This window comes from Brassica napus, chromosome A2 (assembly GCF_020379485.1).
Source record: "Brassica napus cultivar Da-Ae chromosome A2, Da-Ae, whole genome shotgun sequence".
Taxonomy (NCBI): domain Eukaryota; kingdom Viridiplantae; phylum Streptophyta; class Magnoliopsida; order Brassicales; family Brassicaceae; genus Brassica; species Brassica napus.
Window position 1 is genome coordinate 4,779,672 of NC_063435.1, and position 27,200 is coordinate 4,806,871.

Consider the following 27,200-nt stretch of genomic DNA (forward strand, 5'->3'; position numbering starts at 1 on the left):
TTTAATAGGTGATATAACTAGATTTCCTAAATTTTCTAAGATTTACCTTAAATAAAATATTTTAAATTTTTGTGACATGAATAACAAAACAGTTTCTATATTTCTTGAATAAAAAAAATCAAAAATCAAAAATCAAAAATCGAATCAAAACCGAACTAAAACCCTAAAAAGAACTGAATCGAAACCGAACACGTAGCTTTAAACATATCAGTGAACTAACAAACAATAAGTTTATTAATAAAAAAATCTCAAAAGCGCGGATCAAAATCTAGTAAGCCTTTATTTCAAAGGAAAAAAAACACGCTCATGAATTGTGATGTAATTTGATTACGCTCAAAGAGGTTGACCATATCCCCTATATATTATTTGAGAAGCATTGCAACATTTTTTATAGCTACGTGTCATCACTAGAATGATTCTTAGAATTTTTAAAGAAATAGGTTGGTCCATCTAAATATATAATAAGCTTTTTGTTAAACCACAATAAATACATTATTAATGTGCTTCATTATTTCCTTAAATAAGATTACGGAATTGTCTAATGTTGCTAAAGTATATATGACAATTAATGATTTTGAATAATAAAGATTTGATAAAAGTAAGTGTGTATTATAATTATATTTGTTTAATTTTAAGCTATTAAAATAAATTAAAAAATCATAGTAACCATATAATAAAAATTAAAAAAATTATTTATATATTATATTTTGATTTTTTTAAAACGAGTATAAATTACTAAAACTGTTAAAAGTTTCACATTCAAATTTTGTGATCTATGATTTAAATTTTTTGTTATGACATGATACAAATAATTAAAAAATAATATAAGTTGAAAGTCTCATTTAATAAGTATCAAAAATAAAAGATATATAAATATATTTATCATTTTAAATTAAACTATATGCCATATAAAAATACATAAATATCTTAATTTTGAAATTTATTTTGAACATTTTTTTGATAAAAATTTTGAAAAAATATTGACAACTTAATTTCTTAAAATATTATAAATTACTTAAACCATTAATCTCACAGTGAAAATTTTGTTATCACTAATTTAGACTTTTTGCTATAATAGATACAAATGATAAAAAAACAAATATGAACAAAAAACATCATCTAATAAATATTAATGTTAAAATATACCATATATATGTTACTATCATTTAAATTTAATTATATATCATATCAAATAGAAAACATATTTTTTCGATTTATAAAATTTATTTATATGTTCGCACCAATTTAATTATATAAGTAGTAGATAATGACTTTTTAATTATTCAATATAAAATTATTATCTCATAATATATTATAAGCATATAATATATAAAATAATTTATATATATAATGTTCATGCGCAGATCTTAACCTAGTATCCATAGTAAAAACAAAACTACACAACCTAATGTATAATTAAAGTCTCTCACTTTTCTCTAATATTTTCTCTTTTTGTTCTTTTAATAGGCTAAAATCGTTGAACTTAAATTTTCTTTTTTTAAGATTAAAAACGGGATCCAATCATCAATTTTCTGAATCAAAAGTAGAGACCAGCGCCAATCATATTCAATGGTGAGCCAATTTACTGGTTTGGTCCCATCAAATTATTGTCCTAATGCGGTGTAGAGTCCCACCACTTATCATTCGTATATTATCCAGCTTTATTTAATCCCCATGATTAGTGAAAATTCTTTTGAATGTGTTCCACTCTTTTTATCCAAAAATGAACATTTCGAGAAAATATATATTTTCTCAGAACCATAGGGATCTAAGGATTACTTTAAACATTAGTACTGTATCCCGGCCCAGTGGTTTTTGCAACCCTAATTGTAGTAAGCCTCATGCATACATTTTACATAATACTTGCATATTACATAATACTTCTGAAGGATTTGAATATATTTTTTTCTAAGAAGGTAAATATTATTTCATGGAAATGAATGTCGAAGTTTACGAAGAATGATTAATAGAATGTAGAACCTATGGAATTGGTTCCATGAAAATTATGTTAATAACGTAGAAGCAAAAGACAGTCGAAAACTTTATCTATTAGCTTGGTAGCGCGAACATGAGTAGAAGCATCAATACAATATTGACGTATCTGAATGAGAGATCCAAGGACAAAAGTGTAACAACGACGAACTACGCGAGCAAGAATCTAATTCAACATGTGATCTGAACAAAGACCATTCCTCAGAAGCAACATATAGGCCCGCTCAAAGACCGTCCTCTAAGTTTGAGCTGGGACACTCGTTCGATGCCACGATCCAGTCCTAGACAAAATAACAGTAACCACCAAAGCTTAATAGCGCTCGACTTCCAACACCGTAGTCACCCTCCAAGTCGGTTGAATGGAAGGGGCAGTATGATACTGCCAGTATCACCACTTCGAGGCCTCACTCCTTCCTCTTGAAATTGAAGGAGCCATGAAACAGAATTAAACGAAGAGACTCCTTGACCAAAACTTCTAGATCTTCTACTCAAACTCAGAAACCAACAAGAAACACCAAATTCGAAAAGATGACACTTGAGCTATCCGAAAGTGATTTCGAGAAAGCTCGACATTGAGGGAGAGGACCACACGTCTACGTGCTCCAGCCATAGACCCCGAGACCCATAAACATGAGCCTAACCCATACCAGATTACACCTTCCAGTTAGATGGAAATAACGACTGAGGAAGTCTCACCGACAGTATGCAGAGCATAGCTAAGGAGAAACAAAGCAAAGCAATCTCGGATCCGGAAATAGAGAGAGGAGGAGTCATTGGCTGTCATCATAGCGTTGTTTCAATAGTTACGTATATAAGGATTCGAGTGCTGTGTTGGGAATATTGATCTTGCTAGGAAAGAATCATGATAAAGACTCTTGATTTTACGAGTTACTTACCCATATTATCTAATACATATGCCTCTGTATTTACTACATATCTTATCCCATTTGTACATTAATTCACATTTTAAAATTCTAAATTACAATTTCGACATAAAATTTGAAAATGTTTCATCAAATTAACGGCTCATACTATAAACCCTTAAATTAATATTTCTTTTGATCGACAATACAGCTTACAAACTTGGATTGATCTTAGGCTCTACGCGTTTGTGAAATTCTTTCTCAAAGCTGATTAACAATTGATGTATTTGTATATTGTTATTCTATTTTATATGTATATTTTTGTTGAATGGGAAATCATAACTAAATGTCTAAAAGTGTAAGAAGAGTCTTGTAGAGGAGTAGTACTACGTGAAGAAGTACTACACCACATAACAATGAGATTTTTTTCTACAAAGAAAAAGTGTATTGTTTTTAGACATTTAGTTATGATTTCCCATTAAACCAAAATATACATATAAAATAGAATAACAATATACAGATACATCAATTGTTAATCATCTTTGAGAAATTTCAGCTTCCTGCGTAGAAATGGTAAATATTTATTATATTCTTAATAAGTGTGAACACTCTTGAAAATCTTATTTTTGGAAACGGAAGAAATACGTTCAGTGATCTAATATTAGATCCAAGAACCCATCATGTTCCTTTTTCCTTTATATTTTGTTTTCCCATACAAGGAACCCAAAAGCACTTATGCTAAATCTCTTTTTATTCTTACAGTGATGCTGAATACAAAGCACTCCACAACCTACTTCTACTCAGTACATTTCATAGTTTGCTCTAACCAATTTCTCAAGGAAGAAATAGTCTCTAATCTTATACAAAGTTCTTTGGAATTTTTTTTCTCACCAAGAATACACAAATTTCTTAATCTACACAAATGGAAAGAGGGGTTTTTATCTAGGTAATGAAACAGAAAAACAACTATGCGTTCCTTCTCCAGGATACATCTTTGGATTCTTAGCCTCCAAATAACTTCTAGTTCAACTCTAGTCTCCAAATCAGCAACTAAGCTTCGTTTTGTGTATCACTTCTTATACTACATACACGACTAGTATTTGAACACTTGAAATAGTTGAATTTTCCGGCTTCTAAAACTCAGTCATTACTGCACAAACAATTACATTAACCTTAACCATAACCTATCAACTAAAATGTGAAATTCATAAACCATCAAACCACCATTCTTAGTTTGTTTATGTCGGTTTTTATATTAGGGACTTGTCGTTTTCATTTCTTTAAACTTCTAGCAGTAAAAATTCTATTTCAAATCAAGCTTTCGCATATCCTTACATAAACTATCTAATTGAATGTATTCTCTTACTCTGTTTATCTAAGAAAATCCATTTATAGTATTTGTCGAAGAAATCACTTGTGCTATGCTTACAAGAAAACACGGTCGTATGGCCAAAACAAAAACATCCCTGATGTTTGGACTGACCGTCTTTATGGGCAGATTAAGATGTTTATATTTTTTGATAGCAACAAAAATGTTAATATATAGCAACATTGTTATTAGTATTACATATATCTAAATATTAAACTTCTAAAGCATTTGCAGAATGAGTGAAATATAGTGACTAGATTTTCAAACTATGAGCATATATATATTGGTAGATACTCAACGAACATAAAAGCAGGAGAGAGGGTTTGTATATAAATGGTTTAAGATTTTCCAAATATATTTAGTTAAATAATTAAATTCTATTAAAATTTTAGTATTATTGAGTTATATGAGCATATATATTGGTAGATGTTCGACGAACATAGATCCTCATTAATTATTTACGAAGTGCTATAGACTGAATATTATAAATGACAATTTTCTCGAATAATCATTTTTAAGTTTTTGTCACAAAAATAGATTTCAAAAACTAAAATGACTAAAATTGTATTTTTTATTTTGAAATTTTTAATTTTATTTTATTTTTAAAAATTTGAAATCATATCCCTAAAACCCACTCTTCAACTCTAAACCCTAAACCTTCAACTCTAAACCCTAAATCCTAAATTTTAAACCCTAGACCCCACTTCTTAACTCTAAACCCTAATGTCTAAATTAATTAATCTTAAGAATATAAATGTATATTTATTTATTTTAATAAAACATTTAAGTTTATTTTGGTCATTTTTATTTTTAAAGTTTATATTTATGATAAAAACATTTTTAGGTCAATACGGAATTTCTCTGATATAAATGTCTACTAACTAAATGTTAATGTTATTTCGACCTCAAATCGTTCTACAGTTAGTTCATCGAATGCATAGAAATATTCTTATAATATGTTACAATAATATCTTAGGATACTAACTAACATATATATCCACTCGGAAGCATGCCACTTGCCAGTCAATTCAAAGCATGTGCGTGTAAATATAATATCTTCGAAACCACGTGAAGATATTGGATATTTACATCATTTTTTCGTTTTATATTTAAATAAAGAAAAACCAAACTCTAAAGAAAAGAAAAAAAGACAACCTTTCAGAGCACAAGCTTCATCAGAGGGTTTTGTGTTAGTATAACACCTACAAAAGGAGTTGGTCAAGAGAACCAGCAAAGGAAATATATTTCTCCTTTTTCTTTCACAAAACTACAAAAAAAAAATAACCAAGAAAGAAAGAAAAAACGAAGAACACAAAGGAAAAAAAAAATGCAAGCTGCTTCGGTAAATAGCTTCTCTTTGTTCGATGTTGTTGTTGGAAGTTTTTCATTCGGTGAAACAACGAACCAATCCTCATTTTATTTACTTTTATTTTAGTTTTTTAGTTTTCTGGTATTTATTTTTTAATTCACAAAAATTCTCAATGTTTTGTTCTTCCTAGAGCTTAACGACCGTGTCCTCCTCGAATCCCTTGTCTTATACATACACATTAAGACAAATAGAGCTTCATGGGGTTTTCCTTTTGGTTGTTTAAACTTCTAATTTTGAAAAAAAAAAATTGGAAAATAAAATCTGAGCTTTATCGATCTCTTTTGTTCTTGCGGAGCGTGAGTACATGTTTTACATGCTTCTTTTCCATAGAATCTTTTTAACTTTTGTCTTCGTGTTTGTCTGAAATCTGATCTGCAGCTCTCAAAGAATTGGCGTTTTGATAGTACTGTGGGTCCAGAAGACATAGATCCTTCTTCATTTCAAGGTACGTCATCTTCTTTCTTCTTGTCGGCGTGAATGTTTTTTGTCTTCTCATTGTTCTAGTTCGACGCGTTTATATGCTTTTAGGTCATTAACGCGACGTCGTTTTAATTCATCAGAACTGTTGAAACATGATCGTATACGCTTATTGATTCATCGCCATTGTGAATATATTGGTTGTTCTTGACAAATTGTGAATAAATTTTACCCAAACATGTCATAATAACTTTTTTTTTTGTTATTCTTATTCATTTATACTTGGCAATACGATTATGTTGAAGAGATTTTAGGGTTAGAGGATTGTGCTTTTGGCTTTTGCAGGTGTTACGTGCGCTGACTTTCCCAAAAAGAAAGGTTTGAGTGTAAGCGAGAGGAGGGAACTGATCCACGCATTGTCCAAGCAGCCAGAAGAAGCTTCAGAGCTTTTAAACTCATGGAGCCGAGATGAGATAATGAAGATCATATGTGCAGAGATGGGGAAAGAGAGGAAGTACACTGGTCTAGCCAAACCAAAACTCATAGAAACCCTACTCAAACTTGTGTCTCGTCCTCTCGGAGAAACCTCTCGTCCTGACCGTAAAAACTCGAAAAAGAAACGGAAGACGACCAGTTACATCATTTGCTGCGAGAATGTAGCTTGTAGAGCTGCGCTTGGAACCGAGGATACCTTTTGCAGGAAGTGTTCTTGCTGCGTTTGTCAGAACTATGATGAAGATAAAGATCCGAGTCTATGGATTACTTGTGAGGCTTGTGGAGTGTCTTGTCATTTAGAATGCGCTTTGGAGCAAGAGAGGTATGGGATTGGGTGTGATGATGATGAAGTAGGAAGAGCGCTTGATGGTAGGTTTTATTGCGTGTTTTGCGGCAAAGATAATGACTTACTCGGGTAAGAATCGATGGATATACACAATGAACGTAGATCGTTTGGAGGATGTGTAATGTAATATTATGTGTGTGTACTTACAGATGCTGGAGGCAACAAGTGAAGGTGGCGAAAGAGACTCAACGTGTGGATGTTCTTTGCTACCGTGTTTCTTTAGGACAGAAGCTGCTGAGAGGTACGAGGAAGTATCGATATCTGTTGGAACTCATGGACGAGGCGGTGAAGAAGCTGGAGGGTGATGTGGGTCCGTTATCGGGTTGCGCGATGAAGATGGCTCGTGGTATCGTCCAAAGTCTATCTTCGGGAACTCAAGTTCAAAAGCTGTGTTCTCTGGCAATGGAAGCTTTGGACAAAATGGTCTCACCACCATCAGAATCTGTTTCAGGACAAGGTTAGTTTTCTGTTCACACATTGTACTTATGTTTTGGAGTCAGAAGATGTTGACTTTAGTTCTCGTTAGGTGACAAGTTGAGCGTGAGAGTGGAAGAGGTTCAAGCAAGATCAGTCACTGTGATATTAGACTCCGAGGAGCCGTCTTCCTCACAAAACCAGACCACTGGGGTGGAGGGTGATGAAGATGAAGCTGGGAACATGCAAAGCCTATTGATTAACTCTAGCAGTGGTCTTTGCAGTAATCCATCTTTACCGGAAGATGAATTTAACAATGCCCTTATACGCTGCTGCAAAGAAAATGGGGACAATGACAACATTGAAGTAGAATCTGAGCTTGAAGACGAGAGGCTCATAAAAAGGAAAGTTAACGAGCCAGAGGGAAGAGAGTTGCTTGTTGTAACACCCTGCCGAAGAGATGCTTATAAGGGCAAGCAAGAAGGGAACAAAAGATCCAAATCAAGAACAGCAACCGTGAACGAGAAACCTGAGACCAATGTAGCAAATGGATTTGGAGGAGATAATGACTTGGTTCACGTCGTCAAGACCATCAGATGCTTAGAGCAAGAAGGGCATATAGACAAGAGTTTCCGGAAAAGGTTCTTGACATGGTATAGCTTAAGAGCTACTCATCGTGAAGTTAGAGTTGTGAAGCTTTTTATCGAGACATTCATGGATGATCTGCCCTCTTTGGGACAACAGCTTATGCATACATTCTCAGATTGCACACTCAACAAGAGATCATCAGCAAGTGGTGTTGTACCTGCTGGAATCTGCCTCAAGCTCTGGCATTAAAATCTCTTGAAATCTCTCTCAATTTTCTTAATATTCTAAAAACCATAACGATATCTTAATGTAACTTTGCTTCCTTCTAATGTATAGCGCAAAACTCAAAACGAACATGCATAATTTCAACTAAACCATAGTCTGAAGATATAGCCGGGGAGATTACACTCATGACATTAACAATTCTAAAATCCCCCAAATAAAAAAGAACTCAATAGACGTTTCTAAGCTCTGAGAGTACATGTTTGATCTCTAAAGGACATTAGAACAGAGCCTGGGGGTAGAATTGCGGTAAAGACTACCTTGGAAACGCAGCTCGAACTCTCATCATCTGAGTATTGTTTAATCCATAATGACAAAGAACCTGCAAGATAGGTTTAAAATATAATCAAAATGGTGAGGCAAAGTGATTAACACGATAACATAGAGTGCAAAGAGTCACAACAAGATAGGTTTAGCTAACATATGAAACAATGTGGATGATTCATCTTCAACGCAGCCACACAAGTAGCTAATACTAAAGTCCTAGCTAGCTGAATCATACTAGTAAAAAACCTACAAAAAGTAGCTAACTATTATTATTTTTTGATTAGCCAAGGGTGTCCAGCTGGACCAGACGGACCGAGACCCAACCGACTAATCCCCTGGAGACTTAACCACCGGTGACAGCTAAGCAGGTCGCTCTAGGTGGGAGTTAGAGACCCACACCACCTAGAAAGAGCTAATAATTTCGCACTGGACGGGAATCAATCCCTGTTTACTCCTAGTCGAGCGGAAACCACTAGACCACACCAAGATGTAAACTATTAGACCACCAGGATGTTGTTAGCTAAAGATATCTTCTAACTGGATCTTATTCCATCATAGAGACTATCACTAACATTGAGGAAAGCTTAGCGGTTACGCTCAGCAGGCAAAGGACGGTTAAAGCCACCGCGACGGTTCATGTACTGCCTTGGCTGCCGCTTGGTAACAGCCCTGATCCCGCTGACGTCAGCACCTTCAACATGCTTCCCTTTCGTCGAGTCAAATCCAGTTGGAATCCCTAACATCTTCATCATCTCTATCTCATTCACATCCATCCCCTCCTCCTCCTCCGCAGCTTCGCTTGGTTGCTTATCGTTCTTCTCTTTCGCAGTCTCGTCGACGGAGCCAGACGCAGCTTTTTTCCGGTTCCTCTCCTTCTCGTCCTCCACTGAGCTCTCGCGAGGCCGTTTCCGCGACGGAGAGGGGGAGGGAGTCCTGCGCCTGTGGTGTCGGTTACGGTCGCGGTCGATCGAGCGGGAGCGAGATCGGTACCTCTCCGGAGAGCGCGCGTGGCGAGGAGGACGAGCGTGGTGGTCTGGAGTACGAGATCGGGACTTCTTGCTCCTTAGCCCTCGGTCACGGTCACGGTCACGCTCTCTATCTTCCCGGTCCCGATCACGGTCGTCTCTATCTCGGCGTCTATCGCGGTCGTCTCTATCTCGGCGTCTGTCACTATCACGTTCGCGTCGGTTGCGCTGTGACATGGTGGCGATGCCGACTGAGGACAGTGGTTGCGCGCAGGGGTTTTGACTGGGAGAGACTCAACTCAAGTAAAAGCCCATTAAATAAATAATGGGCTTGGGTCTTAGTACAATAAAAGCCCATACGACGCGGTCAAGGTGTTCGGTATGGTACTTGGTTTAGTTGACCGTTAAACTAACATCAAACCAATTCAGTTGAGCTAAGTTTTAACGTTGGTTTAGACTTATATTTACTACAATGATTTCATAAGAATGTAAAATTATATCTAATCGGACGAAAAATATCACTTTTTGGAACTTTATAATATAAGATTTAACGATATTCAATATCTTTTAAAGATTCCATGCACGTCTCGGCCATAATAACCCAAATGAATCCTAAAATCAAGTACAACCAAAATTACTTATACTTTTTCTGCTAAAGTTTGATATATTCGTTTTGAGAAATTGATTCATTATAGTACAGACTATCCCACATGGAGAATATAAAAATACTTTTTAAAGGTAAGCAGTTTAGCTTTAAGCAAAAACAAAATGCAGTTTAGCTTCACACAGAAACAATAATTATAATTAATATCCTTTATATATCACTGAAATACGTTTTTCCTATTAAAATTAGAAACTAAAATTATATGTTTTAAACGATAATTTTGATGAATATTTTTTTGGTGTTACAATGTCTACATTTTTAAGATGTTTCAAATTTATAAAAGGGACGTGAGAGAACAAGTGGGTTTGGTCGGTCGTTTCTTTACACTTATGCAACATTCTCTATTCATCCATATCTCCTTCCACGAGATGCTCAAATTCCCCACTATATAAATTCCTTTTCTTTAATATAAAATTTTATAAGAAAATCCATAAAAATCATGGAAGTTCAGATATTTACGTATTCTAATTTACTAAAAATTACTTTATATTACATAGTTACTATTGAGAATAAGAACAAGAAAATCCCAATCAGCGTTGGTCCAACGATCTTCCAACAAAGCACAATGCACGATTCGATTTCATCATGTATGTATTCACCACCTCACATTTGTTTCTTTTTTTCTCCTTCTCTCGTTTAGTTATATCATTATCCATCATGCGTTATGTTTTGCCCTTTTAACATTTCTAGTGTTGGCTGTTCTCAAATCCTAGTAACCTTCGCTAGTCTTTTTGTTCAGAAGTAGCCTTCACTAGTTAGTTAATTAGGATGATCTTGTGAGCTAAACTTGAGGTAGAAATAGAATCGTGGGACCCGAAGAACATGAGATGCATCAAAGGCAAAGTCCAAAGTAATTACGTTATTGTTAGTGGAATGTGTACGTGAAGGTGTACGAACCATAATTCCACATGTGTTGCGAGCCTGCTTGATCTATCCTACAATCCAACTTATTTCTAATTCTTTTTTTCATAATTTCGTTTGTATCTTAAAAAATGAAACACCCACAATAATATAAATTTTATTAACTTTTTGTTGAAGAAAATATAACTTTTATTAACACGTAAAAAATGCACGATTGTTTCTTTATAAAAATATGCTTGCATGATTGTTCCTAACGAATTTATTTTGTTAATGAAAAAAATGCTAAGCCATGTAACTTCTGTACCATTTGAATGTACCGTTTAATACTTTGAATACAGATTTATATCTTACTGATTTCACTAAGTACTGTGCGAACCATACATCCATCACACTAATCCCATGCATTCCCACATGTCATATAATAAATGATTTAAATCTTCAAACTATTCGAAGTAAAACGCAGCCAGTACCTAATAATGGTACTTAACTTGGTTACATCGGAAATCATGTAGATTAATGTCAAATTAGTAAGAAATTGGGTTACTGTATAGACTTTTATTCCAAAAGATACCCAATTTTCTATTATGATTTGGGTGGTCACTCTAGAAAATTCAATATTCATACTCATCCGAAATAACCAATCCAAAGGTCACAACTTTTGGTTGTGCATGGTTTAGATTTCTTGAGCTAAACATATACAGAGATTAAATTGCCGTCAACTTTAAGTATTTGGTTTGCATAATTTCGGTTTCCATATTTAATACGTACCAACATATCATCAATTGAAAGATTCTAAAGAGTTTGATTGTTTCTAAGACGGTTTAGATTAGTTAAGTGCTGTCACATAAATACGGATATGATTTAAAAATATTGGTAGTTTTGTACCAACCGTTCTTAACTTAATGAGGTGAGGATAGTCTGGTTAGCCAGGTTAGGTATATATGAAAATATATTGGTTAATGTATATTTTTGTAGATGGTTGATAAATTGATACTATTCTGATCATATTTATCTACTCATCGCACTTTTTTATTACACAAGCAACTGAATTCAACAAAATTGAATATATGAGTACATTTTTTTAGTATGTGGGGGGGGGGGGGGGGGTGTTTAAAATCTCAAGTTAATCAAAGACGATTAAGATCTGAAAATTGTCAATAAAATAAAGTATTCATAAATTGTGTTATTATACAGATTGAGGAGGATATTGATCAGTTAATATATTCCTGAAAGAAATTTTTTTAGTATGTACCATCAAATTAAAGCGTAAGAACTGAGAGAGATATCTATGTGTCAGGTAGGAACATGACAAGACAATAACGTCCTCCTCGATGAAATTCAGGAACAGAACTAGTCTACTAGACCTGGTCTCTCAAATAGTCAAATAGTAAAATCTGACCGAGTTAATATTAATTAATGACATACTTAACACACGTCAAAGTGATAATAATATGATTTATTTATTTTTCTTGTCAAAGTGATGATATTTATCTTTTCAAGAATCTATTTATAATTAGGTCAACTTTTTTTTAAAAAGAGATGATAATTCTTAAGAATAATAACCTTTTCCGAAATATACGACTCGGAGACCTAAACGGTGTCGTATAACTACGCAAGGGATATAAATAGAGCCACCAAATAGCCAACGTAGTTCACATTCACTTGCTCTCTTTCTCCAAAGAATCTGGTTCGTTTCAATTTTATTTTCTCTCCTTTTTTTTGGTATTCTCGAATATATCTTTATCATCGCTACTTTCCTCTGCTTAACTTTTCAGCAGTTTTTCTGAATAATTTTAACGACTTTTCCTTTGTGTTTTGGGTTTAACGAAGGCACAGAGCTAGGAAAGCATGGTGGGTGGTGGTTCTCTTGAGGATATCAAGAACGAGAATGTTGATTTGGTATGAACTCTTTCTTGTATTTAAACAACTATCTATTTAAATTCTTATATTTTACATGCGTTTGTTTAATCTTTTGGTTAATTTTTCAAAACGTAAATTTGTCAACAATATGTCGCTTGAGTTTGATTATGTTTTAAAGCTTGAGCTCCTCCACTTATACATCGATTCGATCTTGATCAATAAAAATCCATGAAAAATTCATATTACTTCTGATTTATTGGCGTCTTTCACGTATTTCTTATTTTTTCCTACTAGATTTTGGAAGTTTAGTCAATTGAAATCACAGAATCACGAGAATTTAGTTAGTCAATTAATCAATTATGTTAAGTGCTTACCAAATAGAGCAGTAGTATTATTAAGTAGGACTCTTTTACTTTCACATGATTCGTTTTATTGTTACTTAATTTGAAAACTGTTTTCTTAGAATGGTTATTAGTCAAATTGTTGGAAATAATTAGTACGTTTTGGATTGTTCATACTCACGGGAAATCGCATCATCAGTATCATCAATGGTTTAACTACTTCCCTAGATGAACCTAACCTTCGATATTCACCTGATTTTCTGGACTCGGTTAATGATCCTATGTTATATTGACCGATTTGCCCCTATCATTATAAAATATGCTCTCAATAATATTAAGGATAAATTTGTATTTAATTTAAAAATTGCAAATACTACTAGTTTTCCTTATTTAATTTATTTGAATACAGAGTTTTACTTTTTTTTCTTTGGTTTTGTTTTAATTATGATAGTTTAGTATGCTAGTTTGTTTTGTTCTCACAGGTAAACTTTGACTGTTTTTTACCAAAAAAAAACTTTGACTGTTAGTAGAAAATTTACCATATATTATAGCGTTTTCAGTTCAACATAGAATATAATATCATCGTGTCCATTGGACTTGCTATGAATAAACATTATTATTATTATTATTATTATTATTATTATTATTATTATTATTATTATTATTATTATTATTATTATTATTATTTTCCTGACCATTGCTATGAATAAAAAGAGTTAGACACTTATTTTTATTTGCATAACAGGTTTAATAATATTACTCACTTTTGATAAAAACATTGGATCATGTTCATGTTTTAATATTAATTAACTGCAGGAGAAAATACCAATTGAAGAAGTGTTCCAGCAGTTGAAATGCAGCAGAGATGGACTATCTGGAGCAGAAGGAGAGAGCAGACTTCAGCTCTTTGGCCCCAACAAACTCGAAGAGAAGAAGGTAACACTAAACTTTTTATATCTAGTTTCTGGCTTAGCAAATATTAAGTGAAGTGACTAATCACAAAAAAAAACAAAAAACAGGAAAGCAAGATACTTAAGTTCTTGGGGTTTATGTGGAACCCTCTCTCTTGGGTCATGGAAGCAGCTGCAATCATGGCCATTGCCTTGGCTAATGGCGATGGACGTCCACCTGATTGGCAAGACTTTGTTGGTATTGTTTGTCTTTTGGTTATTAACTCAACCATCAGCTTTTGGGAAGAAAACAATGCCGGAAACGCTGCTGCTGCCCTCATGGCTGGTCTTGCTCCCAAAACAAAGGTTCACTTTCAATCTCTCATGTTTCCTCTCACTATTCCACAAGATTTCTTGTTTCGCAAGTAACAATATATGTTGTGTAGGTTCTAAGAGATGGCAAATGGAGTGAGCAAGAAGCTTCTATTCTTGTTCCTGGAGATATCGTGAGCATCAAGCTAGGTGACATCATTCCTGCTGACGCACGTCTCCTCGAAGGCGACGCTTTAAAAGTTGACCAATCTGCTCTAACCGGTGAGTCCCTCCCTGCCACAAAAGGTCCAGGAGAAGAAGTCTTCTCCGGCTCTACTTGCAAGCAAGGCGAGATTGAAGCTGTTGTGATAGCCACAGGAGTCCACACCTTCTTCGGCAAGGCAGCTCATCTCGTTGACAGCACAAACCAAGTGGGACACTTCCAGCAAGTCCTCACCGCAATAGGAAACTTCTGCATCATCTCAATTGCTGTCGGTATAGTCATTGAGATCATAGTCATGTACCCTATCCAGCGCAGGAAGTACAGAGACGGCATCGATAACCTCCTGGTGCTTTTGATCGGTGGGATCCCCATTGCAATGCCTACTGTCTTGTCTGTGACGATGGCCATTGGTTCCCACAAGTTGTCTGAACAAGGAGCTATCACTAAAAGAATGACAGCTATTGAGGAGATGGCTGGCATGGATGTTCTGTGCAGTGATAAGACTGGTACTCTGACGCTGAACAAGCTTAGTGTTGACAAGAATCTGATTGAGGTTTGTGCAAGAGGCGTTGAGAAGGAAGAGGTTCTGCTCTTAGCTGCAAGGGCTTCAAGAACAGAGAATCAAGATGCTATTGACGCTGCTATGGTTGGTATGCTTGCTGATCCTAAAGAGGCGAGAGCTGGCATTAGAGAGATTCATTTCTTCCCATTCAATCCGGTCGACAAGAGAACAGCGCTTACGTACATTGATGGTAATGGAGACTGGCACCGTGTAAGCAAAGGAGCTCCAGAGCAGGTAACTAGAATCTCATTTAAGTGTTACTTGCGAGCCAAGTAATACTCTCTAACCCTTTTGATGTTATATTCAGATTCTTGATCTGTGCAATGCAAGAGCTGATCTGAGGAAGAGAGTCCACTCAGCGATTGATAAGTATGCTGAGCGTGGACTTAGGTCATTAGCTGTTGCGAGACAGACTGTACCTGAGAAGACTAAAGAGAGCTCTGGTGGTCCATGGGAGTTTGTTGGTGTGTTGCCTTTGTTTGATCCTCCAAGGCATGATAGTGCAGATACCATTAGAAGAGCTTTAGACCTTGGTGTCAACGTCAAGATGATCACTGGTTAATATCTTTCTATATATATATATTCTTATATAATAATCTTATAATGCTTTCTTATGGTTGTATTGTTTTTTTATAGGTGATCAACTTGCTATTGCTAAAGAGACTGGACGTAGGCTAGGGATGGGATCAAACATGTATCCATCAGCTTCTCTTCTTGGTAATCACAAAGATGCAAACCTAGCTGCTATTCCCGTTGAAGAGCTGATTGAGAAGGCTGATGGCTTTGCTGGTGTCTTCCCAGGTTGGTGTAGAAGCTTGCTTTCTCTCTCTATCTCTTTCTTACATGTCCCTTGTTTGTTTGTTTATGTTTCTATTTGAATCTGGCAGAGCACAAGTATGAGATTGTGAAGAAGTTGCAAGATTTGAAGCATATCTGTGGGATGACTGGTGATGGGGTGAATGATGCTCCTGCTTTGAAGAGAGCTGATATTGGTATAGCTGTTGCTGATGCTACAGACGCTGCACGTGGCGCTTCTGACATTGTTCTCACCGAGCCTGGTCTTAGTGTTATCATCAGCGCGGTGTTAACCAGTAGAGCCATCTTCCAAAGAATGAAGAATTACACTGTGAGTGTGCTCTCCTCTCTTTAAGCTATAACTTTATTTTATAATACATTTTTCTAATCACCAATGTCACTTTGTGTTTTCTAACAGATTTATGCTGTTTCTATCACCATTCGTATAGTGGTAAGTAATCAAAATTTGTATATATTATTGAATATAATATCAAATAATCTTTTTATGTTTATGGTCTCTCTTTGTATGTTTTTTTACAGTTTGGGTTCATGCTCATTGCTTTGATATGGAAGTTCGATTTTTCGCCGTTCATGGTTTTGATCATTGCTATCTTAAACGATGGAACAATCATGACCATCTCAAAGGACAAAGTGGTGCCTTCTCCTACACCAGACAGCTGGAAACTCAAAGAGATATTCGCAACCGGCATTGTCCTTGGAGGCTACATGGCTATAGTGACCGTTGTTTTCTTCTGGGCTGCTTACAGAACCGACTTCTTCCCGGTATATATATCTTAAACATATAAACACTCTCTATGTCTCTCACTCAAATCACATAAGCATAACTCTGTCTTGTTTTTCTGTAGAGAACATTCCATGTGAGAGACTTGAGAGGCAATGAACATGAGATGATGTCTGCTTTGTACTTACAAGTCAGTATAGTGAGCCAAGCTCTTATCTTCGTCACACGTTCAAGAGGCTGGTCTTTTCTTGAACGGCCTGGATGGCTCTTGCTTATTGCCTTCTGGATTGCACAAGCGGTAAAAGCATTTAAACATGGTTCTTGATTCATAAACTTATCTCCTCACTGATTCATATACTTTGATGTTTGTAGATTGCAACTGGTGTTGCGGTTTTGGCTGATTGGGAGTTTGCTAGAATCAAAGGAATAGGGCTTGGATGGGCTGGAGTTATCTGGCTTTACAGTATTGTCTTTTACATTCCGTTAGACATGCTTAAGTTTGCAATCCGTTACATACTATCTGGAACTGCATGGAACAATCTCATTGACAACAAGGTATGTTTTTCTTTTGTTTCTTAGTTACTTGTTTACCACGTTATTCTTGTTCTTAAGACCAACACAATCTATTTGTCTCTCTTTTTTTTGTGTTAAGACTGCGTTTACGACTAAGCAAAACTATGGGATAGAGGAGAGAGAGGCACAATGGGCTCTCGCACAGAGGACTTTACATGGTCTTCAGAATCAAGAAACGGCTAATGTTTTCCCTGAGAAAGGTGGCTACAGAGAACTGTCTGAGATCGCTGAGCAAGCTAAGAGACGAGCTGAGATCGCAAGGTAAAAATAATATAAGTTTATTATCACCGATTAACAAAAACCTAAGGTTTCTTGTAAGGCAAGTTAACATTAGGGGTTTGTGTGTTGTTATTGTTGGTTGAAGGCTTAGGGAACTTCATACGCTTAAAGGGCATGTAGAGTCAGTGGTGAAGCTTAAGGGACTTGACATTGAGACAGCTGGTCACTACACCGTTTAATAACAAGATGGACTCAAGAGAAGATGATCAAGGAAGAAGAAGATCGTTTGTTTAACGGATGATAATGATGATAATATCATAAGATGAGAGGCAATAAAGTGTTGTTTTAGGTGTTTTGTGTTAAGTTCCTCTAAACTCCTGGGGCTTTTTTTTTTTCTTTTCTTCCTCCTTGATTTTAGACTTAATTATAATTGTGGTTTCAGTTTGCTCTGTGTTGGAGACAAAAGATAAGATAATATAATAATTTCTTAGGTTTATACAATTTTGTTTTCTTTTATATAACCATATTTTTTTCTTATAAGTTTATTATCCTCATTTGTCTAATTAGTCTGAATTTTTACACGAATAAAAAAACCTAATATACGATTGTATGTGGAATCTCTAAAGTGAACAAGCATCAATGAAAAATAAACGAATAGAATAACATTCTCAAATTTATCAAAAAAAAAAAGAATAACATTCTCATATTTATCTTGGTCCAAGAGAATATCGGGGTCCGGTTCGATTACTTCTTCAGACCGGTTAGATATACATAACCGGATATCATAATCCGTTGTAGATAGTGGATACATGTGTTCTTGAGTAGACCACTAGTTATAACCCACGTGGCAATCTCTTTATCACAAAGCCAAAAGCTAGAAAAGAAAAGAAACCGAGAAGACGAGAAAGATCTTTTCGAAACAGAACAGAGAGACAGCAAAAATGTATTTCGCAGCTATAGCTTCTTCACGACAAAGCTTTCTATCAAACACTTTCAGTTTCCAAGACAGTTTCAAATTCAAACACAGTAATAAACTCACTCGTCCTAAGTCAATCTGTTGTAAATCTCCACACCACAACGACGAAGAAACAGATTCTTCCCGGTACTTTTATTTATCTTTTAAGACTTTTTCGTTCTGATTTTGATAATTTCTCTTAATCAATTAATATTTTTGTTAATTATCTGTTAGGAAAAATGAGAATCAGCTGGCTAAATTGGCAATCGCGACGTTAGCGGTTGGCGTTTTGGCTTTGGGATCAGTTGGAGATGCGTCTGCGGCTAAGAGCGGCGGAAGAATCGGTGGTCAAGCGTTTCGGTCTTCAGCTCCTCGGCCTCCTCCTAGGATAAACAACCGATCGAGGTAATTATCTTTTTTTACCAAGATCTTATTTTGATTTTAATTATGTGGTTACATGTTAAGCATAATAATCAATAAATAAAATCTCCATAAAGGAGGCTTCATAAATGGGCCTAATCGATCTCATGTCCACATTATAGCCCATTATAACTAAACTTTAAGGCACTTGTATTTTGTACACTGACAGTTTGAACCCAAAATTACAGCCTAACGACCAAGAGTAATCACTTGGTTGATGGTTGTGTAGTTTTTCTCCAAATAAACTCACAAACTTTAGCTTTATGTATCAAACATGTATACGTAAATTATACACAAAAACAGAAAATGTTGTACTGAGGATTGTATTATTTGTTAATTTTTTCTAATGTAAATGCAAACACAAATATAAAATTGGCGTAGTTCAATTATATCCTTAACGTAGATTTCTCTTTACAGGACCAACATCTACGTGAATCCTCAGGTTGCACCACCTTTAATCGGTGGCTATGGATCATATGGCTACGGCGGTTGGGGATGGTCACCGTTTTCGTACTTTGCCCCTGGTCCTGCGGTGGCAGTTGGTGGCGGTGGTGGCCTGGACCTCCTAGTTCTCTTCATGTTTTTTGGGGCCGCTTCAGCCGTGGCCAGGAACTTTTTTCGATCAAGAAATGAAGAAGACGACGATGATGACTATTAGGGCTGGTAAAGAATGAAATCAAAGAGGCATGTGTTATTACAAACATAGTCAAATATACGATCTGTGTTAAAAGTTATGATGAAACAACAGACGGTTTGTAAACCTTGAGATTAGTAACTAATTAAGACCAATCCAAAAACTTATAGCAAACTCAAATTGAAACATTCTCAAAATTTCAAATTTAGCATATTTTCTATTTTTGTTGATACTTTATATTTTAAGTTCTATCCTTCTTATAATCATTTCTCATTGAGCTTCTAAAAGCACGTAAGAAGAATTAAAGCAAAAATGTATACAGAAAACAAAATACTTCAAGGGTTTATTTTGTCAATGGTTGATCGGTGATTCAGAAACATAATAAGAGCTAATACTAAAGTCAGCAAATCTGGTAAACAATAATACAGTAGTAATAAATCAGACACAAAAGGAAAAAAAAATCAAGAAGAAGACGAAGGAAAAATAAAGAGTCAGTGAATTAACAAAAATCAAGAAGTTCGGTTAATACTCAATCCTTGAAAGAGCCAATGAGGTCTCTTCTTCTCTCGATCCAACGACGTCGTACTTGGGCTGCTCATAGGCGTGTTTGGTCCACTACTTTCTTGATTATTACTGTTATTGTTATTATTGCTCTGATTATTACAGTTATCTGATGATGATCTAAACGACGTTGTCGATGAGTAGTCCATGTCCTTGTTCGTAGATGAAGAAGACATTCCAATGCTCAATGTCAGTTCTAGTTCGCTCTCTTCAATATGATCCGTAGCTTTGTTCCTCGCTCTAGCCTCACTTTCGAGGTCTATGCCTGACCAGCTTCCGGTTCTCTCTCTTGGACCGGTTTGGTCTTTGTTGTTAATAGTACAATATTGGCTTCTATGTTTGAGCTGGTCCATCATCATTTTCTGTATATTATATACTCTATGCAGCTCTCGTACCTGCAATAATCATTTTGTTATATACTTGTATATATGGTTTATCTCAAACCAAATTAGAACAATCAATCCAATCCAAACCAAACAGAAGTTTTGAGCATAAAATACATATATAAATGAAGTAAATATACAAATTTTTTACTCTCTAAGACACTTTTTGTCTTTCATATTACATATTAAGACACTTGTTGCTGGAGGCACACTTCTTCCTTGTGCAATGTCCTACATACCCTCTAACTAACTACACTCTCTTCTAACTCTAACTCATCTCACTTTTCCAAATCCCAACTATAAGAATTTTATGTTTTTTGTTTTAAAAATAAGTTGATAAACCAAACATTTTTTGAGTTTTCGAAACGGAACATTTATTCTAAAACAGAACCTTTATTCTCTCTCCATCTTTATTTTTTTAGAAATTCAGATTCACTTTCTTAATTTCCTAACCTCTTCTCCTTCATCTTCAATTTCATAATCTCCATGATTCTAGAGGTCTCGCCGCAAATTTGATTTCTCTCCTAGCCCTAATTCCTCTCTCATCACCTTTATCCCTACTGTAAATGATATCAGAGGTTACAGTGTGTGAGATTTTGATGGAGAAGACACATGACTCCTCGCCTCTTAGGTTATACCAGAACTTACGGTGTGTGAATTTTTGATGGAGAAGCTTTGGGAGATGGACGTGGACAAGAGCCAAATCCGATTAGAGAATTTTTCATCACCGATGAAACCTGCAGCGGAGGATACATGGCGGAGGAGACATGAAATCAGCGGTCGAAAAAACATGAAATCCACGGTAGAGGAGACAAAGGCTTAGAGATTTGACCGCAGATTGAAGTCGTTAAACGAAGTTGTTTGTCTCTGCAGCGATTTGATGGGATCTTGCTGGGACCAGGCCGTCAATCTGGAAAAATCTTTGATGATTCAAGTAATTGATGCAAATGGCTTGTGGGTATTATTGTATTAGGCATGCGTCAACAACAGCTTTTGAAATTGCACCAGACGTTGACAACCATCCCCATTTCAGTTACTCACATGAACATCTCTTTGTCCACAATATCAATTCTCCCATCCACAGTTTTTTTATCCACACTTATTTTGTCCACGTACACGAAATACATGGACAATAAATTATAATTCGAAAATTTTAGTTAAACATTAAAGTATAAAATATATGGATATGGATATCAAAATAATAAGAAAAAATAAATAAATTTTTATATGGATATTATATATTTATTTATATATTAGAAATTGAAATAATAATGAATTAAACATGATAGGATAAAAAAAAGTACAAATTGCCTTAGCCCTATGATCTTCTTTTGCTTCCATATCCAACGGCAGATAAGAATCTCTTCTTTTATAAACGTACTAACTAAAGTCTTGAAATAGCAATAGTCTTCTACCGTTGGATTTCTTAATCTATTTCACATCCAATGGCTGTAAATTGTTCATTTTATTTATTAACCTACTTTCATAACTCCACCAAAAAAAAGTCAACTAAATTTGGTCCCCACTAACTAAATAGAAAAAATACACAATTACTTTTTTGAATCAGATTTCCCAGCGAAGGGCAGTTTCGTCCAGATTTTACCAAAACATAATAGAAAGTGTCATTCCAGCAACATGTGTCTAAACATGTCAAAAAAGTGAAAAAAGTGTCCTAAATAGTAATGCACTCAAGACTATAACTATTAATATCCAAAGAGCTATAAAGTTGATTAATATCCAGTAAATATGAGTATATAAACCAGGTAATCGAGTTTGAATCACTCCAAGCAGATCCATATATATATACTCTTTTATTTTTAGTTTGGTTACTTCAACAAAAATGAAAAATCTGATGTTCTGAACCAGAACTGAACACGAAACAAATTAAAATTGAATAATCAGATCCTTATATATGCGCAACATATGCATGCGTTAGTATATATATACGTACCTGTTGCTTGAAAACATCTTCTTGGGTTTGCATTGTATGTCTGATCGATTCAGCTTTTTGCTTTTCAAGAGACCTATCCATTGGCCTTATAACAAAATCTTTTTCTTCCTCCTCTTTGTTGTATGTCAACGTATCCTTTGAAGATTTTCGTTGACCATTAACACTAAATCTGATAAATCCACCACGATTAACACTCTTTAACCCAAATGAGTTTGTCGTAATTGGCTCAACAATCTTTGTTCCCATGCCTGAAACGTATTCACACACTTCAGAAACATTTGATCACTTAAATTGTATGTGTGTGTATACATGTGATTATGATGTTGATGGAGCAATCGTCAGAAGCCACTACTAGTTTGAAGTGATGGGTTAATAGACAAAAGAAGGTTGACTAGTGGGTCACAATTTTGAATTTGATTAGATTCTATCTCATGGTCTTTTCTCTCAAAGCCAAGCTTTTTAGTAACCGAATCAAAATGTCTTTCTGATCACCACCAAATCGATGGATACACAAGTTAGCCACAAATTACTGGGTTATAATTAAAATAAAAAAGTTGTTAGTAATCAGAGAAATGGAAGATTAGAAATTTCAAAATAAAATGACTAAGCTATTTTTCTGACAAAAATGATCTTCCACGATTTTTTTTCTTCTGGACAACATTATACGACTGCTCCCACTAATAAGGTAACATTACAAAATAATTTTCAACGGAAACTGAATTATTTACTTTTATAACCAATGCAAAATATCTAGATTATTTCTCTTAGTACTATATATATACTATCCATGAAAAAGCATTGCTCTGCGGGTGATACACGATCACAAGGAGCTGTTGCTTGCCCTTTTGTGGCCTCTGCACTAGTTGCGGAAGCTTTGGCACTCAAGGAAGCAATTAAAGCAGCCATTTCTCTTAACATCAAAGACCTCATTTGTTTCTCTGATTCAAGGGGTTTGATTAACATGATCACAGCAAGTTCTTCTGTGATCGCTCTGCAAGGAATTCTCCATGACATCAGTGTGTTGAGTCTTTCCTTCTCTTCTATATGTTTTAAGTTTGTTCCTCGGCTCTCTAATACGATCGCTGATCGTCTGGCCAAAGAGGCTTTGTCTTTGTATCTCAACCCCTCTGTGGTGAGAGGAAACTTTGATAACTAAGTAGTAATATAAGCATGTTTGACCAAAAAAAAAAAAAAAAGAAAAAGCATTGCTATGAAAATAAGATATCTTAATCTTATGTAGTATAAACGATTCAAAAATATGATTCTATAACTAAATGGGTTTAGTAATGATGCAAAATAGTACCATAATATCATTTTCACTACTATTCTTTTGTTGGTAGTTTGACTACTAAAGTTTAAAATAGAATTATTCGACTCGTCACTTGCAATAAGTATAAAATGTTTGGTGAAGTTTGGCAAATGACGATAAAAAAAGAGCAAGTTGTTGATTTTTTTCAGTTGCTTTTTGGATAAGCATAATTTATATAGAATATGAGAAATTAAGAATTGTTAAGAGAAAACAGTAGATGGCAAAAAAAAAGATAGACTATAGAAAACATTGTTGTTAAAAAAAAGATTACAAAACAACAAAAAACACTATTCGAGCAGTCGGTTTAAAATCAAATAAGATTTTCTTATTAGTATAACTTGATGATCATATATATATATATATATAAACGAATATATTATGTATATATATATATATATATATCTGTCACATCGTCCATAATGCTCTTGCATTTATGCAAAGGGGACTGTGTCGCCTAAGTTTCCACTGATACTTGTTTCCTTCAATGTTTGAAAAAGTTGTCTACACATAAATCATATCAATAACTTATCTATGACTCATGTACTTACATCTGTGATCTATCTATCCACACGCGCGCATGTACATAAAAGACATGAGAAAATCATGTCTATGCATCTAATATTTGTAGGGAACCAAATTACCTCAATAGGATAAGACAAGGGCAATAATTTGGTTGAAAGATAACGTTTAATAAGTTCAACGATAACGTTTGTGATATATATGTATATTTCTATAAAAATATCTGCTTCGCTATCAACATTTGATTATTAACTATACTTTTTTTTTTGTAAACATGTTAAAATATGGGAAATTAGGGAGTATAACCATGAAAAAAATCATAATTCACCAACTAGCCATTTTCCTTACCAAACCTATACACACTGTTATAAATCTATATTAATACTGTAATACCCTTTGCATCTACCGGTTTAACCTGCTAACTAAAAAAAATAAAAAAAATTCTTAACTCACCAAAATTAAATTGTAGACTATCCAACTTCGAAAGGCGAAGAAGACACTACCACTAGTTCTCAGAGAAGTTTTGTGGAAGAGAAGATTGGTTAGGAAGCTTTGTCGAAGACGAAATGGGGAGGCTTCTCCGATTCCAAAGCGACAGTCGTGAAGATGCTAGAATATGTACGTATTTGGTTTGAAGTAAATCTATGTCTCGTGTTGGAGAAGATGAACAGTTTTTTTATTATGTTCTATTCTATTATATTCATATAGAATATAAATATAAAACAATATATATATTTTTATGCGATAAATTCTATTTCATTTGACGGTTACTAAAATTGTTCTATTTTGTTTAGAAATATATTTTGATATTTGGGTTTAGGGTTTACATTTGGATTATGGTTTACATTTAGATTAGGATTTAGTGATTAGAATTTAGGGTTTAGTATTTATAAGGTGAGGGAGTATGGTTGAAATCAGTTTTAACTTCTTTAATGCAATCATACACATTTCATAATTTCACTATTGGTACTATGTTATTTATTATGTTCCATTCCATTTGGATTTAGAGTTTATATTTGGGTTAATGGTTTATATTTAGGTTTAAGGTTTACATTTAGATTAGGGTTTAGTGATTAGAATTTAGGGTTTAGTATTTATACGATTGGGGTTGACAATATGACAAGCATTACCACCTTCCATGAAAGCATAATCATGTCAACATTTAAGAAATATATCAAAATGATATTTAGATTGGAACTACATTTTCACTTTTTCTATTCTATATGTCTCATGTAGAATAGTAATGCATTTTACTGGAATTTAGAAATTTAGATTTAGTTTATGCAAGATTAGGGTTAAGGCTGGATTAGGGTTTATGTTTCCATAGGGTTTAGGGTATATTATTTATAAGTTGGGGTTGAGGTTGAATTATTGTTTAGTATATATGGATTATAGGTGTAGTTTGCGTTATATACTACTTCGACAATATAGAATAGAAAATTCGGTGTGTATATATGTGGTCAATAAACTTGTCACGTGGATGGTACTTCTTCCTTCACATTAAAATTTTTTGGTTCCTCCGTGTCCATATTTTTTCTCAATTACGTTATCAATATATAATATATTCACCGGATAATTGTTGATGAAGAGGGTATAACCGGATCAGTTGTGTCACAAATGTTAGATTCTTAATAATGTCAAAATCATTGCTAGATTTTTAATTATGTCTCCAAAATTGGCTATCTCACCAATAAGCCCTTAAAATATATTACCAATTTTGGTTATTTACAGAAGTTACGATGAAAACGGGTAGCAGAAAAAAATAAAAGACTAAACAACGACCAAGAACAAATGAAAAACGTAACAGTTAGGGAAGAAGGAGAGGAGAATACTACATACAAACATATTATTAACTATACTATTCACAGAGGTCTTGAAATTTAAAACAAACTTAAGCCAATTGTGACTTTCTTTTTTCTCTTCATATACATATATTTGTATTATATATTTGCACAGAAAGTGCCACTTGTATACAGATCTGTTCCATTGTACAAACGCACACACATATACATGTATAGCAACCCTTTCTATAAATAGTTCATCACTTGCATCGATCCGTAAAATACCCACCGAAATGAATATATATACTCTATAAAAGTTACCAAAAAATTACCTGGACAATGAAAGCACCAAAAAAAAAAGTAAAAAAAAAAAATTACCTGGAAAGAAGAGTGGCCAAGCTGTGATTCTCTCCAAAGAAGGTCATTGATAACATGCATGTTCTAATTAGCTCATGCCCCAAAACTCACTTTAAGAAGCCCTTCAAGACGCACTCCACTGCACTTACCTTAAAGAAAATGTTTCTTTACCAATTTCCTCCAAAACATAACATAATAAGTAATCCAGAATCTGAGAGATCACTTTAAGATTTTGTCTACAACAATATAAAGCAGTGTGGAAGGAGGAATAGAGATATAGAAAGAGGAGGGTAGAGAGAGAAGATGGAATAATGGGAACCGGCAGCTAAGGCAATGCTTTAAATGAAATAAGGATAAAAAAACACATACTAATATATATATATTGTGATGGAAGTTAAATAGTTCTGAAAGGCTAATTTTTGACAGGCTGTGGTATTTGTGAAGGAGGCAAGGAAAAGGCTGAGAGTTATCTTATAGCAAGCTGAGAATTTTCATATGCTTACTTGCTTGGCTTTCATCAACAGATAGAGAAGACACAAGGCAATGACTACTTTCTTAATAAAAAAAAGGTCTCTAACTTGAGAGTCATTTTTTCTCTTCACGAAGATGATTTTGGTTTGATTGATTTACATGTCACAATATAAAAAATGATTTTTTTAGAATATATAAAAATATATTGGAAGAAAATGTTCACCATGTTGTAGTTTTACCTCAAAGATGATAAATTGTTATGTTCAAGAATTTACATATATATATATTAAATATTAATGATAAAATATAGAATCCTAATTCTTATGAAAGTATATTCTGTAAATTATGTGTAATTTTCTTGCAAGCGGCGGTATGAAATAACTATACAAACGATGAACTAGAAAATGATTTTCTAGCCAATATATTCCTGACAAGTTCTCACTGGACATG

General features: G+C 34.3%; 5 protein-coding genes across 8 annotated transcripts; 3 read left to right on the forward strand and 2 right to left on the reverse strand.

Moving 5' to 3' along the window:
* Positions 1-5,356: 5,356 nt before the first annotated feature.
* On the forward strand, positions 5,357-8,227 carry LOC106388998 (protein VERNALIZATION INSENSITIVE 3). 3 transcript variants are annotated; one of them, XM_013829201.3, is made up of 5 exons: positions 5,357-5,566; positions 5,972-6,038; positions 6,356-6,920; positions 7,001-7,308; positions 7,378-8,227. In XM_013829201.3, the coding sequence occupies exons 1-5, from the start codon at positions 5,552-5,554 to the stop codon at positions 8,100-8,102; spliced, it is 1,680 nt and encodes a 559-aa protein (XP_013684655.1). In that variant the 5' UTR covers positions 5,357-5,551; the 3' UTR covers positions 8,103-8,227. The 3 variants fall into 3 exon arrangements, with proteins under 3 accessions (XP_013684655.1, XP_013684648.1, XP_013684640.1); XM_013829194.3 differs by having other exon boundaries at positions 5,358-5,615; XM_013829186.3 differs by lacking the exon at positions 5,357-5,566 and adding an exon at positions 5,663-5,889.
* Positions 8,198-9,638, reverse strand: LOC106389022 (U4/U6.U5 small nuclear ribonucleoprotein 27 kDa protein-like). Its single transcript, XM_048750855.1, has 2 exons — positions 8,975-9,638; positions 8,198-8,457 (listed from the first exon to the last, which is right to left on the reverse strand). Exon 1 carries the CDS (start codon positions 9,602-9,604, stop codon positions 8,987-8,989), a length of 618 nt encoding a protein of 205 aa, XP_048606812.1. The 5' UTR covers positions 9,605-9,638; the 3' UTR covers positions 8,198-8,457; positions 8,975-8,986.
* Positions 9,639-12,423: 2,785 nt separating this feature from the next.
* LOC106408244 (ATPase 3, plasma membrane-type) lies at positions 12,424-17,905 on the forward strand. 2 transcript variants are annotated; one of them, XM_048750858.1, is made up of 14 exons: positions 12,424-12,579; positions 12,723-12,791; positions 13,910-14,029; positions 14,113-14,349; positions 14,430-15,314; positions 15,388-15,637; positions 15,717-15,881; positions 15,968-16,206; positions 16,294-16,326; positions 16,416-16,658; positions 16,742-16,915; positions 16,990-17,172; positions 17,270-17,451; positions 17,555-17,905. In XM_048750858.1, exons 2-14 carry the CDS (start codon positions 12,741-12,743, stop codon positions 17,646-17,648), a joined length of 2,856 nt encoding a protein of 951 aa, XP_048606815.1. In that variant the 5' UTR covers positions 12,424-12,579; positions 12,723-12,740; the 3' UTR covers positions 17,649-17,905. The 2 variants fall into 2 exon arrangements, with proteins under 2 accessions (XP_048606815.1, XP_048606816.1); XM_048750859.1 differs by having other exon boundaries at positions 12,547-12,579; positions 12,729-12,791.
* A 239-nt stretch (positions 17,906-18,144) lies between these two features.
* Positions 18,145-19,592, forward strand: BNAA02G08170D. Its single transcript, XM_013829174.3, has 3 exons — positions 18,145-18,511; positions 18,599-18,769; positions 19,202-19,592. The coding sequence occupies exons 1-3, from the start codon at positions 18,351-18,353 to the stop codon at positions 19,440-19,442; spliced, it is 573 nt and encodes a 190-aa protein (XP_013684628.1). The 5' UTR covers positions 18,145-18,350; the 3' UTR covers positions 19,443-19,592.
* LOC106418015 (myb-like protein D) lies at positions 19,413-26,897 on the reverse strand. Its single transcript, XM_013858709.3, has 3 exons — positions 26,301-26,897; positions 22,314-22,561; positions 19,413-20,374 (listed from the first exon to the last, which is right to left on the reverse strand). The coding sequence occupies exons 2-3, from the start codon at positions 22,557-22,559 to the stop codon at positions 19,928-19,930; spliced, it is 693 nt and encodes a 230-aa protein (XP_013714163.2). The 5' UTR covers positions 22,560-22,561; positions 26,301-26,897; the 3' UTR covers positions 19,413-19,927.
* Positions 26,898-27,200: the final 303 nt, after the last annotated feature.

Bases quoted from the DNA above. Each gene is read 5' to 3' on its own strand.
- LOC106418015 (XM_013858709.3), bottom strand. From the start codon at position 22,559: ATGGGAACAAAGATTGTTGAGCCAATTACGACAAACTCATTTGGGTTA. The intron at 20,375-22,313 runs GTACGTATATAT...TGATTATTGCAG, and splicing joins AAGATGTTTTCAAGCAACAG to GTACGAGAGCTGCATAGAGT.
- BNAA02G08170D (XM_013829174.3), top strand. From the start codon at position 18,351: ATGTATTTCGCAGCTATAGCTTCTTCACGACAAAGCTTTCTATCAAAC. The intron at 18,512-18,598 runs GTACTTTTATTT...ATTATCTGTTAG, and splicing joins GAAGAAACAGATTCTTCCCG to GAAAAATGAGAATCAGCTGG. The intron at 18,770-19,201 runs GTAATTATCTTT...TTCTCTTTACAG, and splicing joins AGGATAAACAACCGATCGAG to GACCAACATCTACGTGAATC.
- LOC106408244 (XM_048750858.1), top strand. From the start codon at position 12,741: ATGGTGGGTGGTGGTTCTCTTGAGGATATCAAGAACGAGAATGTTGAT. The intron at 15,638-15,716 runs GTTAATATCTTT...GTTTTTTTATAG, and splicing joins CAACGTCAAGATGATCACTG to GTGATCAACTTGCTATTGCT. The intron at 17,452-17,554 runs GTAAAAATAATA...TGTTGGTTGAAG, and splicing joins AGACGAGCTGAGATCGCAAG to GCTTAGGGAACTTCATACGC.
- LOC106388998 (XM_013829186.3), top strand. From the start codon at position 5,791: ATGGGGTTTTCCTTTTGGTTGTTTAAACTTCTAATTTTGAAAAAAAAA. The intron at 5,890-5,971 runs GTGAGTACATGT...TCTGATCTGCAG, and splicing joins CTCTTTTGTTCTTGCGGAGC to CTCTCAAAGAATTGGCGTTT. The intron at 6,921-7,000 runs GTAAGAATCGAT...GTGTACTTACAG, and splicing joins AAAGATAATGACTTACTCGG to ATGCTGGAGGCAACAAGTGA.
- LOC106389022 (XM_048750855.1), bottom strand. From the start codon at position 9,604: ATGTCACAGCGCAACCGACGCGAACGTGATAGTGACAGACGCCGAGAT.